The sequence below is a fragment of the Vidua macroura genome, chromosome 1 (genome assembly GCF_024509145.1).
Source record: "Vidua macroura isolate BioBank_ID:100142 chromosome 1, ASM2450914v1, whole genome shotgun sequence".
Lineage (NCBI taxonomy): Eukaryota > Metazoa > Chordata > Aves > Passeriformes > Viduidae > Vidua > Vidua macroura.
In genome coordinates this window covers 20,152,382-20,166,737 of record NC_071571.1, presented here as the reverse complement: position 1 = coordinate 20,166,737, position 14,356 = coordinate 20,152,382, and the positions used below count along the sequence as shown (strand labels likewise).

Here is a 14,356-nt window from a genome sequence, read left to right as displayed (position 1 = left end):
CCATGTGCTCACCCTAACCAGTTATTCTGAATGTTTTGTTTTACAGACAAGGAAGTATTCTTAATATTCAATGAGGATACTAAGTTATGTTTAAATGCTCAGAGTTCTGAGGCAGTCACAACAGCTGCTTGCAAGAAAAATAGTGACCTACAAAAATTCAGGTGGGTCTCTGATCATCAATTAATGAGTGTGGCATTTGCACAATGCTTGGGAGTGCCCAATAAGAGAAACCAGGCTAAAATTTCTCTGTACCCATGCAACAAGAAAAGTGAATTCCAGAAATGGGAATGCAGAAATGAAGCCTTGGCAATCCAAGGGGAAGATTTATTTCTCAGTGCTGGCCAAAAAAAAGAAAATATTGCCCTAAAAACAGGATCAGAGGCAATGGATAAATGGAGGATCTATGGAACCATGGATAATTTATGCTCTCAAAGATACGAAGGTAAAGTTTAAAGGTTATTCTTGGTGGTTTATTGAATCCACTTGCTTGCCATCAGAGATAGGGTCCTTTGATTTCTGCCCTCTTTAGCCTAATACCAACTTATCCCCCTGAGGCAATGGTGGACTAGAGAATGATTAGTTCGCATATTCAGGCCTGTATCACTCCATCCTAGAGAAAAACAGCTGCTTAGGTTCAGACAGAATGCCGTATGTGAGAAAAATGTGCATATATTTTGTTCTTTACTTTTAAAGCAAATGTTGATGTTGGGATTTTTTAATTGTTAGTGTTAATCACTCTTCCCAGTGGTGTCTAGCAATAACACAATGGGCAGAAACCGAAGCACACAAAGTTCTGCTTGTGTAAGAGGAAGAACTTCTTTTACCAAGCACTGGAACAGATTGTTCAGAGGTGTTGTGAAGTTTCTCTCACTGGAGATATTCAACAGTCATCTGCACACCATCCTGGGCCATGTGCTCTGGGATGGCCCTGCTTGAGCTGGGAGGCTGGACCAGATAACCCTCTGTGATCTCTTCCAGCCTGAACTATATTGTGATTCTGTGGATTTGTAATAAAAGCACTTTATTTAACTGCATACTGAAATTGTATTAGTATTATTGGATGAAAGGGAAAAAAATTCTAAGTTTAATACATCAATATTAAATGTAAGGAAATAATTCCATTCATAATACTTTCAGTTGCTCTAGGAGATTTCAGACACCAAAAAATCCCACAATATTGAACCATATGAAGTGGAAGTTAAGCCAGATGATAAAAAGATAGCACTATTTTTAGAAAATTATATATGAGATAAAAATATATTATATATATATTATTATATATATATAATACATATTATATATATTATATATGAGATAAAAATCACTGCAGCTCTTTCATAGTTGTCTACAGCATGAAATTGCTCAATCTCTAGCTGGTATAGCTGATTGATAATACTGATAATACCCAGAAGCAAAGGGTCAATTGCGAGACCTACCAAGAGCTTCCGTGGAAGACATCGCTGGTGACAGCAGTGTTGCTGTCAATTGTCAGTTGATTCCTCAGTTACACTGGTGTAACACTTGTCATGCTTTCTCCATGTAGTCTTATACAGACACATTAATTCACAAAGCTATATTAAAACATCTCTTTTGCCCCCTCAGACCTGTTTACACTGTTAGGAAACTCCAACGGAGCTCCGTGTGCCTTCCCCTTCCTGTTGAGTGGAAGATGGTACGCTGAGTGCACAGCTGCTGGCAGGTCAGATGGCTTGTTCTGGTGTGCAACAACACCCAACTTCGATGAGGACCATTTGTATGGGTTCTGTCCAGCTGCCAGTAAGTCCCACACACTGACGCAGACCCTGTAACTCAACACTGCTACATAAATATATCAATATTGGGATGCTGTTAGTAATGCAGAAGGGAAAAACCTTACAGTGGCCTAAATTTTACTCAAAAATGTCTCTTTCATGCAATAACATTCCTGACAGAAATAACAAATTACTTACTAAAAACCTACAGTCAGGCTGAAAGTTGTCTGGGTGTGTCCATCAGTAGTTAAGACTGAGGAAAAAAAGAGTGTACTTTAAATATGACTCTCTTCAGCATAGAATCACCTGAAAATTGAGATGCCATTCACAGTCTAATACTCACTGATATTTGTGATAGCAGTAGTCTAACCTTTTCTACCCAAGCAAAGCCCTGTTCTATATAATAAAATTGGTGTACAGTTCATGGGAGGATGTAGTTTGTTTTTTTGAAAGATATAAAGTTAAAAGATTGGCTCAAAGGTATTACTAAAATGCTATCATCATCAGCCAACACCGTTTTAGTGTTTCAGAATATATTACAAAAAAAAATGCTATCTTAACAGATAAAAGTATAGTCATGGGAGTGCAGGATAAAGAACACCAAAATACATGTTCATAAAGATATTAAAAATTCTGCCTCTAACCTAAGTTTTCAGTTCAATACCACAGAACCAGAATCACAATTTGTCATTTTGATAGGACATTGCACTGGCAAACCAAGTTCAACTCACTCTCAACCACCACCAACCACCATCATTCTGACTGATTTGGTGAAATTTATTCTCTGGTGCAATATTGCAAGCAGTAGCTTCAAAAATCCCATGACATCCTCATTAGATAAACTAGAAAACATGAAGTATTTGCCATTATAAAATTGTTGGGACATTATCACTAATACGTGAGTCTACAGTTAAAAAAAAAGAATGTTAAAAATCTCTGAATCAGCAATAAAGAAACACAATAAGAAATAGAAAACAGTTCCTCCAGCAAACCATTCAAGAAATTTAATTTTTTTTTTTTTTTCTCAACAAAAGAGAAATTTAGGGCAAGTTGTAATCACAGCTTATTTTAGTACTTGCCCAGGGAACAGTTTTGCTTACAGTGAGCTCTCAGAAGACAATTTCAACATTCTGGTTATCTAAAACACATGCAGACCACAAGTACAACCTCAGTTCCCTCAGCTGCTCCTGCCCGGGCCCTTCACCAGCTCTCTTGCCCTCCTCTGGATGTGCTCCAGCACCTCAAGGTGTTTATTGTAGTCAGGCTCAAGACTGAGCTGAGTATTTGAGGTGTGGCCTCACCAGTGCAGAGTCAGAGGGACAATCACTGCCCTGCTCCACCTGGCCACACTGTTGCTGATACAGGCCAAGATGTTGTTGGCCTTCTTGGCCACCTGGGCACTCTCTGGTTCACATTTGGCTGGTTATCAACCAGCACCCCCAAGTCCATTTCCACTGGACAGTTTTCCAGCTGCTGTTCCCCAAGCCTACAGCATTGTAAATGTGATGAGTCATGGCATAATTTCACAAGACAAGTTTCATTACTGCAAATGTGTGCATTTCAGTTGTGTTCCAGCCAAGAATAAACCTGGGCATAGCCTATGAGCTTCTGAACAGGTTCTCAGGGTAGACAATTAACAAGACACAGTTTTGATTTATTGGCTTCTTTACAATATTATTTTTCTCCTGGAGATTATAAAATTTGAAGGGGAAAGTGCAAATAAAGGATGAAAGGCTTATCACTGATAATGTCAATGACACACCCTCTTTTCTTAACAAAGATCAAGATAACTTGTGGGTCTGAGCCTTAATTGCTCCAAAATGTTATTTCACAAATAAGCTTGCAGTTAAATTTTGCCATAACACTTTGTGTAAAATGTGTATTACAAACTCAGTTACTAAATCACCTTTCTCTCACACAGACATTGATAGATTTTGGAGTACAGATCCTTTGACAGGAACCTACTACCAGATAAACCACCAGTCAGCTCTCACATGGCACCAAGCAAGGAAGAGCTGTCAGCAACAGAATGCAGAATTATTAAGTGTCACGGAGATACATGAACAAATATATCTAAGAGGTGAACTAATAACCAAGACTCAGTATAAACTCTTTTGAAAGGTTTTGTGACTGATTACAAATGTTTCCATGCTTTAATCAAATTAGAGTGAATAGCTGATGTAAGAAAATGGTATCTATACTAATCAGAAATAACAAAATTATAGTAAATTCAGCTTTTTATCAGTGGATCTTCAGTAAATTGTGGAATTACTATTTGAAATTATTTATATTATTATTATTTTATTTTATATTTATTATATATTATTATATATTTATATTTATTTATATTATTATTTATTTTATTTTAAAAATCTAGCAATTTCCAGTTAATTAAGCAAACGTTAGCTCAAGCTCAGAAAACACCAGAAAGATACCAGAAAGGGGAATTAAAAGAAGAAACATTTCAGGAGACAGCCATTATATGGCAATTACATGATATGACACGTTCTATGATTATATTTTGCGTTAATAAATCAGTATTCTTCATGTATATCTAATGAAATAGTTGTTTTGAAATACGATACAAATTTTATATAGACTTTATAGATTTATGCACACTGTAGAATGAAGGTCCTATATCAATTGCACCACAAGCAAGAAAACTTATAACAATATTAATAATAGAAATTCAGTCATTCCATTTTCAAAGCTTATTGTTTATATATAACTGTAGAATAACATTAAGTTCAGATAAACTAATAAGTAAAATAACCTTTTTCAATTCTCTACCCTTCATCTGCAGAAAAAAACCCCTCTGAGTTTATTACCAGTAAACATGAATTCTGTACTGAACTTAAAAATCGCTAGGCAAATTTACTCTCTTCTAAACTTTGGAAATGCTAAGTTTTCCTAGCAACTCTCATTAGAATTAAATTCTTTTGATTATCTAGATTTGATTGACAGCAAGAGATCCTCTCTCTGGATTGGGCTTAACAGTCTGAATCTCAACAGTGGCTGGCAGTGGAGCGGTGGCTTTCCCTTCAGATACTTTAACTGGGCACCAGGTAGTAATCTTTTTAATTAATTTTTGGAACTACAACCTGAGAATTATGCTTTTCTTCACTAGATATAACACATGGAATTTCAAGTCGAAGACCTAAATAATCTCATCTCCTATCAGAGGCAGATAAAGTAAAATGCACTAGTTAAGCTGTATCCTACTGGGATTGCCTTCAAGTCAGTGAAATCCTCTGTGTCTCTACAACTTTCACAGGGTTATCAGACCCTGCATCCTGCAAGGACTCAGCTGCCAGAGAGCATTGCTCTTGCAAAGCCTTCCTCTTCACTTCTTATGCTTTTTACTCTTCTCTCATTCAAGAGTTCATGGCATTGACAGCTTATCTTTGAAAGGCAATTATTGTCATGGCAACAGCTAGTTGCAGCAAATTCTGAATAAATGCAGGCATAGTCCAACTTTCAGCCTTCCCAAGACTCAGAGATGCCACCTGCTTTTACCTGGCACAGAAGATGAAGGGAAAGCCCAGAGTTGCTGAGTCTGGTGGAAGATTTTCTACCTTCTGTTGAGGTCAAATTCCTCAAGCTTTGCAGGGCTAAGAGGGTGGCTCTCAGGTCACTCTGCCCACAGCCCCAAGGCTCCTGTATCCCCAAGCAATGGCTGTGGGCATGATTTAATCTACACACTTCCAGTTCAGTGCAGAATTAAGTTGTAACTTTTGTGGGGACTGGGGAAAAGAAGTAATTCATCATACTGTGGGCCTCTCTGAGAAGAAAACACTGACCATTCCCCAGGGATAGTGGTCCTCTGGAAAAACTCTGGGGGTGTTGGTGGAAGAGGCAGGCAGAGGAGAGACAGCAATTGTGAGGGAATGTCAGGAGGTTCTGCTTGCAGCAAGGAGCAAATCTGCATTGAAATTCCAAAGGGACATGCAGAAAGGACCACTACTCTGTAATCAAATGTGTGAATTATGCAATAAGCATCAAAAGAAATATTTTGATGGGTACTTCTAAATTACATTTCCTTATCTCTGGTAGAAAAATAATTGTAGGAGTGAAATCATGCGCCCATAATTGACACATGAAAAGGTGATAACCTTTAGTAAATTGCTCCTTTTGCTGCTGACATTAACCCTGTGCTACATAAAAATAATTTGTGTTTTTATCCCATGAAGGAAGCCCTGAACCTGAGTCTGAAAAACTCTGTGCAGTACTAAACCCCAGAAGAGATGCTAAGTGGGAAAATCAGCCATGTGAGCTGAAACTTGGCTATATCTGTAAAAAGGAAACATCTGCAAAGGATCCTTCAATTCTTCCATCGGGTATGTCAAGCAAATAAAAAACCTTTTGATAAAGGCATAATTTGTGTCACTAAAGTTAAATTTAATGGCTATTTAAAATAAAAAGAGAAAGCAAGCATTGAAATTTGTTTTTCTGCTATGATGACAGGTACAGAACAAAGCATATTGTTATTTCTTTAGCAAAATATATTTAAATACTGAAAATGTTCCTGGAGCCCACTAACCACACAAGCATTTTTTACTTTATGTTATTGTTCACAATTCCAGAGGCACTGGGTTAAGCCATAGAGTTTCATGAAAGTATCATGGTCTGCATGGACATGAAAATAAACTTAGAGATGCTTCACCCTTCCTGCAGTGCATTCTAATGAAAACACTGAGGTTTGTCACAGAAGCCTTGTGAAAATGGCATCAGTAGGCTCAGAGTAAATTCTTGATTGCAAAAAGATGGCAATCTTTTTAGATATCTATAAATATTGCTAAAATTTTGGTCTAGAAAGATGGCAGCAAAGAGCTTCCTTTGGACCACTTTTCTACAATACTTCTCTTGGGTTTATTTTGTGAGAGTTGGCATGGAAAGCCATGTGTGCAGAGAATTACTTGTGCTGAAGTAATAATGCCTTTCCTTTATGAAATATAAAAAATGTAATTGGGTGGGGTATATTGTGTGGAAATGCTGCACATGAATTCTTCTGACCAGTGAATACTTCACATTAGTGAAGCCCAGTAACAACTGGCTCCACTGTTTTCCTATTTTGTTTAAATGAAGTTTGCTTTCTGCAAAAGTACCATGAGCAGCAACATACAGACTAAGATATATGTGTGAGGAATGAAGTACTGCTTATCTGTTACCGCCTCCTTTTCATTCTAATTGGTTAATTAGCTAAATATTAAATGTAATTGCAATTATTCTAGACTTCAGTTTGCACCATTTAAAAACTATATCAATAGTTTAATCAATATCTATTGATTTTGAGGGGATGTAGAGTCTGTTAAATGCCCAGAAGAATGGCTGTCCTATGGAGGTCACTGTTTCATGGTTCATAGAGACCCCAAAGAATGGAGAGAAGCCCTAATTTCCTGCAATAAGAGCAATGGTGACCTGGCCAGTATCCACAACCCTGAGGAGCATGGCTTCATATTGTCTCAGCTTGGCTACAGTGAGTATTTCTACAGGGCAGTGTTTGGTACAAACAGAGAACTGCACTACTAGAAATATTACAGGACTTAAATAAAATAATTCTTTCTTACTTTTCATCAATATTTATAGGGAAGGTCACAGATCTATACGTTAGAAAAACTTGAAAGCCAAAAACACACAAGAGGAGTCATTATGGTCTTTTAATTTTCATTTTAATTATTTTCATTTTGATTTTCATTTGTTTTTCACTGCATGAAATAGCTTGAAGGAAATAACAGCTCTAGTCACTGAAGCATTTGAGTGGATTATCTGCATCAGACACCTCGTAGCTGTAGATACAGTAATGTACTTTACTGATAAAACTGACAAATCTAATTTCCTGCCTGTATCTCATTTTTAACTTCCTGAAAGAAAAATGAGAATTACATTTTAAAATAAACTCTGTCTTTTAATACAGATGAATTTGCATTGCAACACTGCAATTTCAGCTCATCTCCATAAAATCTTGCTCCTATGGACTGTTTCAACTAGGGTAATAACACAAATGAATTCCTGTCCTTAGGAGCTGTGGATGAGCTGTGGATTGGCCTGAACGACCTCAAAATTCAAATGTACTTTGAGTGGAGTGATGGGACTCCTGTGACATATACCAAGTGGTTGCCTGGAGAACCAACCCATGAAGTCACTGGCCAAGAAGATTGTGTCATTATGGCAGGAAAGGTAAATCATTCCACATGAATCATACAGTACAGCACTGCACTATTTGACTTTAGGTTACATTTCTAGGGAGATTTTTAATGCGACTTAGCATAGTTCCTAAGTTGCATAGAATCAAAGAATGTTATCTTTATTCACTCAGACATATGGTTGTTCTAAATTAAATTTAAATGAAATTCCATATAAATAGTAAATGTTCCTGTCTGATTGTGAGTGTACATTACATGCCAATTAATCCTTAACAGTCTGGCAGTGCCACTTAGCTTAACATAACCTCACCTCCAAGCTCAAATACCTGGAATGCACTAAAAAGTACAGATATTCAAATTGAAATAGTACTTTGAAAAGAATGATAATGTTTCTAATGTAAAAAGGTTCTGCCTCACTGTTTTTCACCCCTTCCCAAACTGCAACTAGGATGGATACTGGGCAGACAGTGACTGTGACAGGAAGTTAGGCTACATCTGCAGAAGCGACCCACTACAAGGAGTTTCTGGAATACCAAAGACTGATCCTGCCTGCCTGAAGGTAAAGAAAGCATAACCAAGAATCTGCTTAGCAAAATTTCACAAGCTCCTCTTGACACTGAAATGATTTTTTTTTTCCTTCCCTAACAGTGTTATTCCAGAACAAATTCAGGGTGATAATTTTCACTATATTCCCATATGAGGAATAAGTCAGACCTATTACCTCTCAGAACTTTCTGTGAAAGGGGCTAAAGCCAATTCTGTGGTTGTCTGCATGTCTTTTATATTGTTCTGCAACCATCTGTGGTTATTGAACATGTAGTAGGGACTGGTAACAATTCTGGACTAGGCAGCATGATGCAAGATGATGACAAATCTCACTACCGAAGCCAAATCAAAACAATCAAATCCTTCTTATAAGTGAATTTGTTTTGAGCAAGTTATCCTACCACTTTTTTCCCCTTCTTTTCCCTCTTTATACTTTTCTATTTACTCCTATTCTATATTTAGTAATCTTTCCCACAAGCCCATATGGGGAACAGAGCTGAGACTCATTGTGCTCAATGGAGTTAAGCAGCAGCCAAATACTGAACGCAGAGTTTATTTGCCTTTCTTGGGTGCAGCAAGCAAATCTTGAGATGGCATAAAAGGGAAAAGTGACTTGTAATTCAGCTGTAATTTTGAGAATTTTGCTCTTCAGTGGTTTCTATGTTACCTCTTCAGTCAGACTTTTTAGGTGACCTGATGTATTAAATCAATTAATTAGTGTATTTACTGTTCCTTTAGCCTCAAAAACATAAGAAACTTGAATCAGCATCTCTATTATAATATAGACTATTCTTTTTTTGTTCCAAGCAAGGTATAATTTTATTCATCTCTGTGTCCCTCTGATGTTTTTACCAGTAAAAATTTATCCATTATTGTCAAAAAAAATGAGACTCATGGGCATTAAATCTCTTCTTTCTGCCCTGAATGTTTGCTAAGCTGAATTTCCATTGGTACACTGGAATTCAAATTTATACATAATAGTGTTAAGTTATATTAAAAATATGTTGGCTTATGTGTATTAATTGAAATTCAAGTACTAGAACATATGTTGGTTTTAACTGGAAGTTTATTTCATGTGTTCTTGGCAGGGTTGGGAAAGATATGGTTTTTACTGTTACCTGATTGGACATACCTCTGTAACATTTTCAGAAGCAAAGAAAACCTGTGAAAGGAGCAATGGTTATTTAACAAGTATAGGAGACAGGTATGAAAGGATTTTAAAAATTGTATATCTGATGCAATAATACTGGAATTTTAAAAAATAGTTGAGAACTTTTTGAAAAAAAAAAACAAACACCTAAACCAAAAAAACCCAGAATATCCTTTTTCTGAAGAAAAAAAAAAGAATAAACGCAGTATGGTTTTCTTACTAAAAATAATTTACACATCGATGTTTTCTAGTACTTTACTTTGAAAGAACAGACAACAGCAACTTCAGCTATGTAAGGGATAGTTTTTCAGTATAGCACAACTTCACCCCCTATTGCAGCTGGGACCCAGTTAAACAACACATTCCTCATAAGAGGAAATTTAATGGAAAATCTATTCATTCTAGCTGTATGAAGTTTGGATGCTGAGGAGTGGAAGATAGAAGGAAAGCTAGGCTTAATCCCATCTGACTCCTGTCATTTCAGATATGAGCAAGCCTACCTGACCAGCCTCACTGGTCTGAGCTCTGAGAAGTATTTTTGGATTGGTCTCTCAGACATGGAAGAGCAAGGGATTTTCAAGTGGGTGACTGGTGAAGGTGTTCTGTACACAAACTGGAATGCAGCAATGCCTGGTACTCTACTGATGCCAAATGATTTTTGCCTTTTTATATATTCTCTGTATTCTTTACACATATATTTGTTATATATATATATGGTAGCTTATTATGGTATTAGAAGCTAGTCCCAGTGCTTTTCCCTATCTTTTCCCTATCCAGAAGGACAAAACATATTCCAGAGCTCCAAGCCCCGGGGGGTACAAGGCCCCTATCCTATCTTGCTTTTTTTCTGGGAACCAAGGCTGAAAAATAGCTCTTCAAGATATATTTTCATAAACAAAGTTTAGTTTCTGTCTGAGGGGGAGGATGTTCATAAATCTATGGGCCCAGAGGGGATCCATCCCAGGGTGATGAGGGAACTGACAGATGAGCTTGTAAAGCTGCTCTCCATCACTTACCAACAGTTCTGGCTCACTGGTAAGAATCCAGATGACTGAAAGCTGGCCAATGTGACATCCATTCACAAAAAGGGTGGGAAGGAGGATCCTGGTAATTATAGGCCAGTTAGCCTGACCTCAGTGCCCAGTAAGGTAATGGAGCAGTTTATATTGTCATCACGCAGCACTTACAGGTTGGCCAGGGTATCAGACCCAGCCAGCATGGGTTTAGGAGGGTTAGGTCGTGTTTGACCAACCTGATCTCCTTTTATGACCTGCCTGGTGGATGCAGGAAAGGCTGTTGATGTTGTCTGTTTGGACTTCAGCAAGGCCTTTGTCACTGTCTCCCACAGAATACTCCTGGAAAAGCTGGCAGCCCACGGCTTGGACAGGAGCACTCTTTGCTGGGTTAGGAACTGGCTGGATGGCCGGGCCCAGAGAGTGGTGGTGAACGGTGCTGCATCCAGCTGGGGCCAGTCACCAGTGGTGTCCCTCAGGGGTCTGTGGTGGGGCCAGCTCTGTTCAATGTTTTTATTGATGACATGGATGAGGGGATTGAGTCGTTCATTACTAAGTTTGCAGACTACACTAAGCTGGGAGCATGTGCTGATCTGTTGGAAGGGAGAAGGGCTCTGCAGAGAGACCTGGAACAGTTGGATGAACGGGCAGAGTCCAGTAAGATGAAGTTTAATAAGTCCAAGTGCCGAGTCCTGCATTTGGGCCACAATAACCCCCTGCAGCGCTATGGCTGGGGACGGTGTGGCTGGACAGTGCCCAGGCAGAAAAGGACCTGGGGGTACTCGTCCACAGCTGGCTGAACAGGAGCCAGCAGTGTGCCCTGGTGGCTGAGAAGGCCAACAGCATCCTGGCCTGTATCAGGAATAGTGTGGCCAGCAGGACTAGGGAGGTCATCCTTCCCCTGTACTCGGCACTGGTGAGGCCACACCTTGAGTGCTGTGTCCAGTTCTGGGCCCTCAGTTTGGGAAAGACGTTGAGAGCTTGAGCGCACCCAGAGAAGGGCAACGAGGCTGCTGAGGGGCTTGGAACATGAGCCCTATGAGAAATGGCTGAGGGAGCTGGGGCTGTTTAACCTGGAGAAAAGGAGACTCAGAGGTGACCTTATCACTCTGTACACCTTCCTGAAAGTGGTTTTAGTCAGGTGAGGGTTGGTCTCTTTCTCCAGGCAGCAACTGACAAAACAGTCTGACAGTCTCAAGCTGTGCCAAGGGAAATATAGGTTGGATATTAGGAAGAAGTTTTTCACAGAAAGAGTGATCAAGAACTGGAATGGTCTGCTGGGGGAGGTGGTGGAGTCATCATCCCTGGATGCGCTTAAAAAAAGACTGGATATGGCACTCAGTGCCATGGTTTAGTTGAGGTGTTAGGGCATGGGTTGGACTCAATGACCTTAAAGGTCTCTTCCAACCTAGTGATTCTGTGATTCTGTGATTTAGAGAGGGTTGAACTGAGGGATATTACCTCACTTCTTATGTCTCTTATTGGTGATTTTTGTAAATTATGTTAATTTGCTAAACTTGTAAAACTGTATTCACCCTGTGGTGGGGTGAGAATTTTGTGGGCATTTTTCATATCTGTCCCTGAAAGAGACCGGCCTTTATATTACCTCCTATTCTAATATTATCTCAAAAGTATGTTGTTTCATTTCTAGGCTCTTTAAGGCATCACTACCACTGGACTAAATATATACTACTACGGAACTCTCTGTGTTCCCTAATTCTAAATTGTTTTCTAACTTTGATGATGACACATATGAACATTCTGTCTTTGAAACTAAAATGTCTTTGATGTACTTGGTACGAGTGAGGCTGCAAATCAAATCCTGGGTTCAGTTTTGGGTCCCTCACTAGAAGAAAAATATGGAGATGCTGCAGTGTGTCCAGAGAAGGTCAACAAAGCTGGTGAAGGGTCTGGAACATGAGTCTAACAAGGAGTGACTGAGGGAGCTGGGGTTTTTTAGCCTGAAGGAAAAGAGGGTCAGAGGAAACTTTATCACTTTCTACAACTGCCTGAAAGGATGTTGTAATGAGGTGGAGATCAGGCTCGTCTCCCAAGTAACAAGTAATACGGGAAGAGGAAATGGCCTCAAGGTGCATCAGGAGAGCTTTAGATTGGATACCAGGAAAAGTTTCTTCACAGAAGGAATGCTCAGGCCTTGAAATGGACTGTCCAGGGAAGTGGTCGAGTCACCATCCCTGGAGGTATTTACAAGATGTGAAGATGTGTAGATGTGACACTGATGGTTTAGTGGTAGGCCTGGTGGTGCTGTGTTAATGGTTGGACTCTACAATCTTACAGATCTTTTCCAACCTAAATCATGCTATGATTTTCTATGATGCCATGAAAATATTTATTTCCTGACTCCTCATTTTTTCCAAGAGCAAAATCAAACTGAGCAGAAAGGATGAAATCCCTTCCAGCCTCGGCAATGAGCTGCCAAAGACTTGTCATGAGTGGCAGAGGAAAGAGGTGGGCAAGGAGCTGTTCATGCACTCAAAGGGAAGGGATGATGATGAAGGACTTGCTGGTTTCCTCTTTTCACAAAGCTCCTCCTCTGAGTGGACACTACATTTAATATTTCAAATAGTCTTCTGTAAATTAATTACATGAGCCATAAAATGTTGAGCCTCTTTAAAAAACATTTCAACTTTCTTTTTTTATCTCATAAAGGGAAGGAAGCTGGTTGCGTTGCCCTTAGGACTGGAAATGTAGCTGGACTATGGGACGTTCAGAACTGTGAAGTAAAGGCAAAATTTCTCTGCAAAAAATTAGCTGAAAAAGTCACTGTTCCTGCTGCATCTGAAACAGTTTCTGATTCCAAATGTCCCCTGGGTTGGGATACAAGCAATAGCACTAATTCATGCTTCAGAGTAAGTATTGTTTCTTGCTATAATCCTACCTGGGAAACAGGAGAGCACCAAATAGATAAGCAATCTAAATATCACAGAATGGAACAATGTAGCAAGCTTTTACACAACTATTCAAATATCACTGCAGTTTTCATTCTATCAGTGATAAGTAAGGTTATCCAATTACTTTTGAATCCATATTATAATGGATAATTGTAATGGAATGGTTACTCATTTTTCTTATTCAAGGCGACCAGCAGATTTATGTTTAGCACACTGAAAACACAGTGTTTTCACAGGGCTTTGTGAGAGAAGAAGACCAAAAGAAAACATGGTTTGAAGCCCGAGATTTCTGCAGAGAAATAGGAGGAGACCTGGCTGCCATTAGAAATGAAGAAGAGCAAACAGTGATAGAAAACTTAATAAAGTAAGTAAGCAAACTGTCTAATAATTGCTATTTTGGTGTAACAACACATGATACAGTAAAAAATAATGGTACTGTTGTTTTGCTCCTGAGATAATTATTTTAAAATCTATCTGGTTTTCACCATAACAATAAGAGAAATAACTGTGAAAATGTCTCATACAAGCAATGTTTTCAAAGAATTTTTGGAGCTCCTAAAATGTGTCATAACCTACAAACATTTTAAATTCAGATAAAAAACAACCCAACAACAGAATTTATTGAATGTTTCTCCACAGACCCTATTCTAAGTTTGTTTGCAAATCATTTTGAAACCAAATTTTGTCTTCCAATAGCCTGAACATTTTATTTCTGAGAAAAAAACCACTATAATCACAACATCAATGTAGAAAACCAACATGCTGTGGTTACAATACAACCATTTGCGAAGAAGGAAGTTTTAAGGTGTGAACTTCATGTACTTGCCAATGGGAGTTTGCT

General features: G+C 38.6%; 1 protein-coding gene across 1 annotated transcript in view; it reads left to right on the top strand.

Moving 5' to 3' along the window:
• The window catches only part of LOC128815344 (macrophage mannose receptor 1-like), a 33,887-nt gene that overhangs the window by 2,236 nt on the left and 17,295 nt on the right, over positions 1–14,356 (top strand). The window contains exons 2-13 of the mRNA XM_053992025.1: positions 47–442; positions 1,603–1,776; positions 3,673–3,831; positions 4,703–4,816; positions 5,942–6,088; positions 7,045–7,227; positions 7,771–7,928; positions 8,343–8,453; positions 9,529–9,644; positions 10,075–10,223; positions 13,274–13,473; positions 13,752–13,879. Coding sequence (XP_053848000.1) covers positions 47–442; positions 1,603–1,776; positions 3,673–3,831; positions 4,703–4,816; positions 5,942–6,088; positions 7,045–7,227; positions 7,771–7,928; positions 8,343–8,453; positions 9,529–9,644; positions 10,075–10,223; positions 13,274–13,473; positions 13,752–13,879 — 2,035 coding nt within the window. The remainder of the gene's footprint in view (positions 1–46; positions 443–1,602; positions 1,777–3,672; positions 3,832–4,702; positions 4,817–5,941; positions 6,089–7,044; positions 7,228–7,770; positions 7,929–8,342; positions 8,454–9,528; positions 9,645–10,074; positions 10,224–13,273; positions 13,474–13,751; positions 13,880–14,356) is intronic.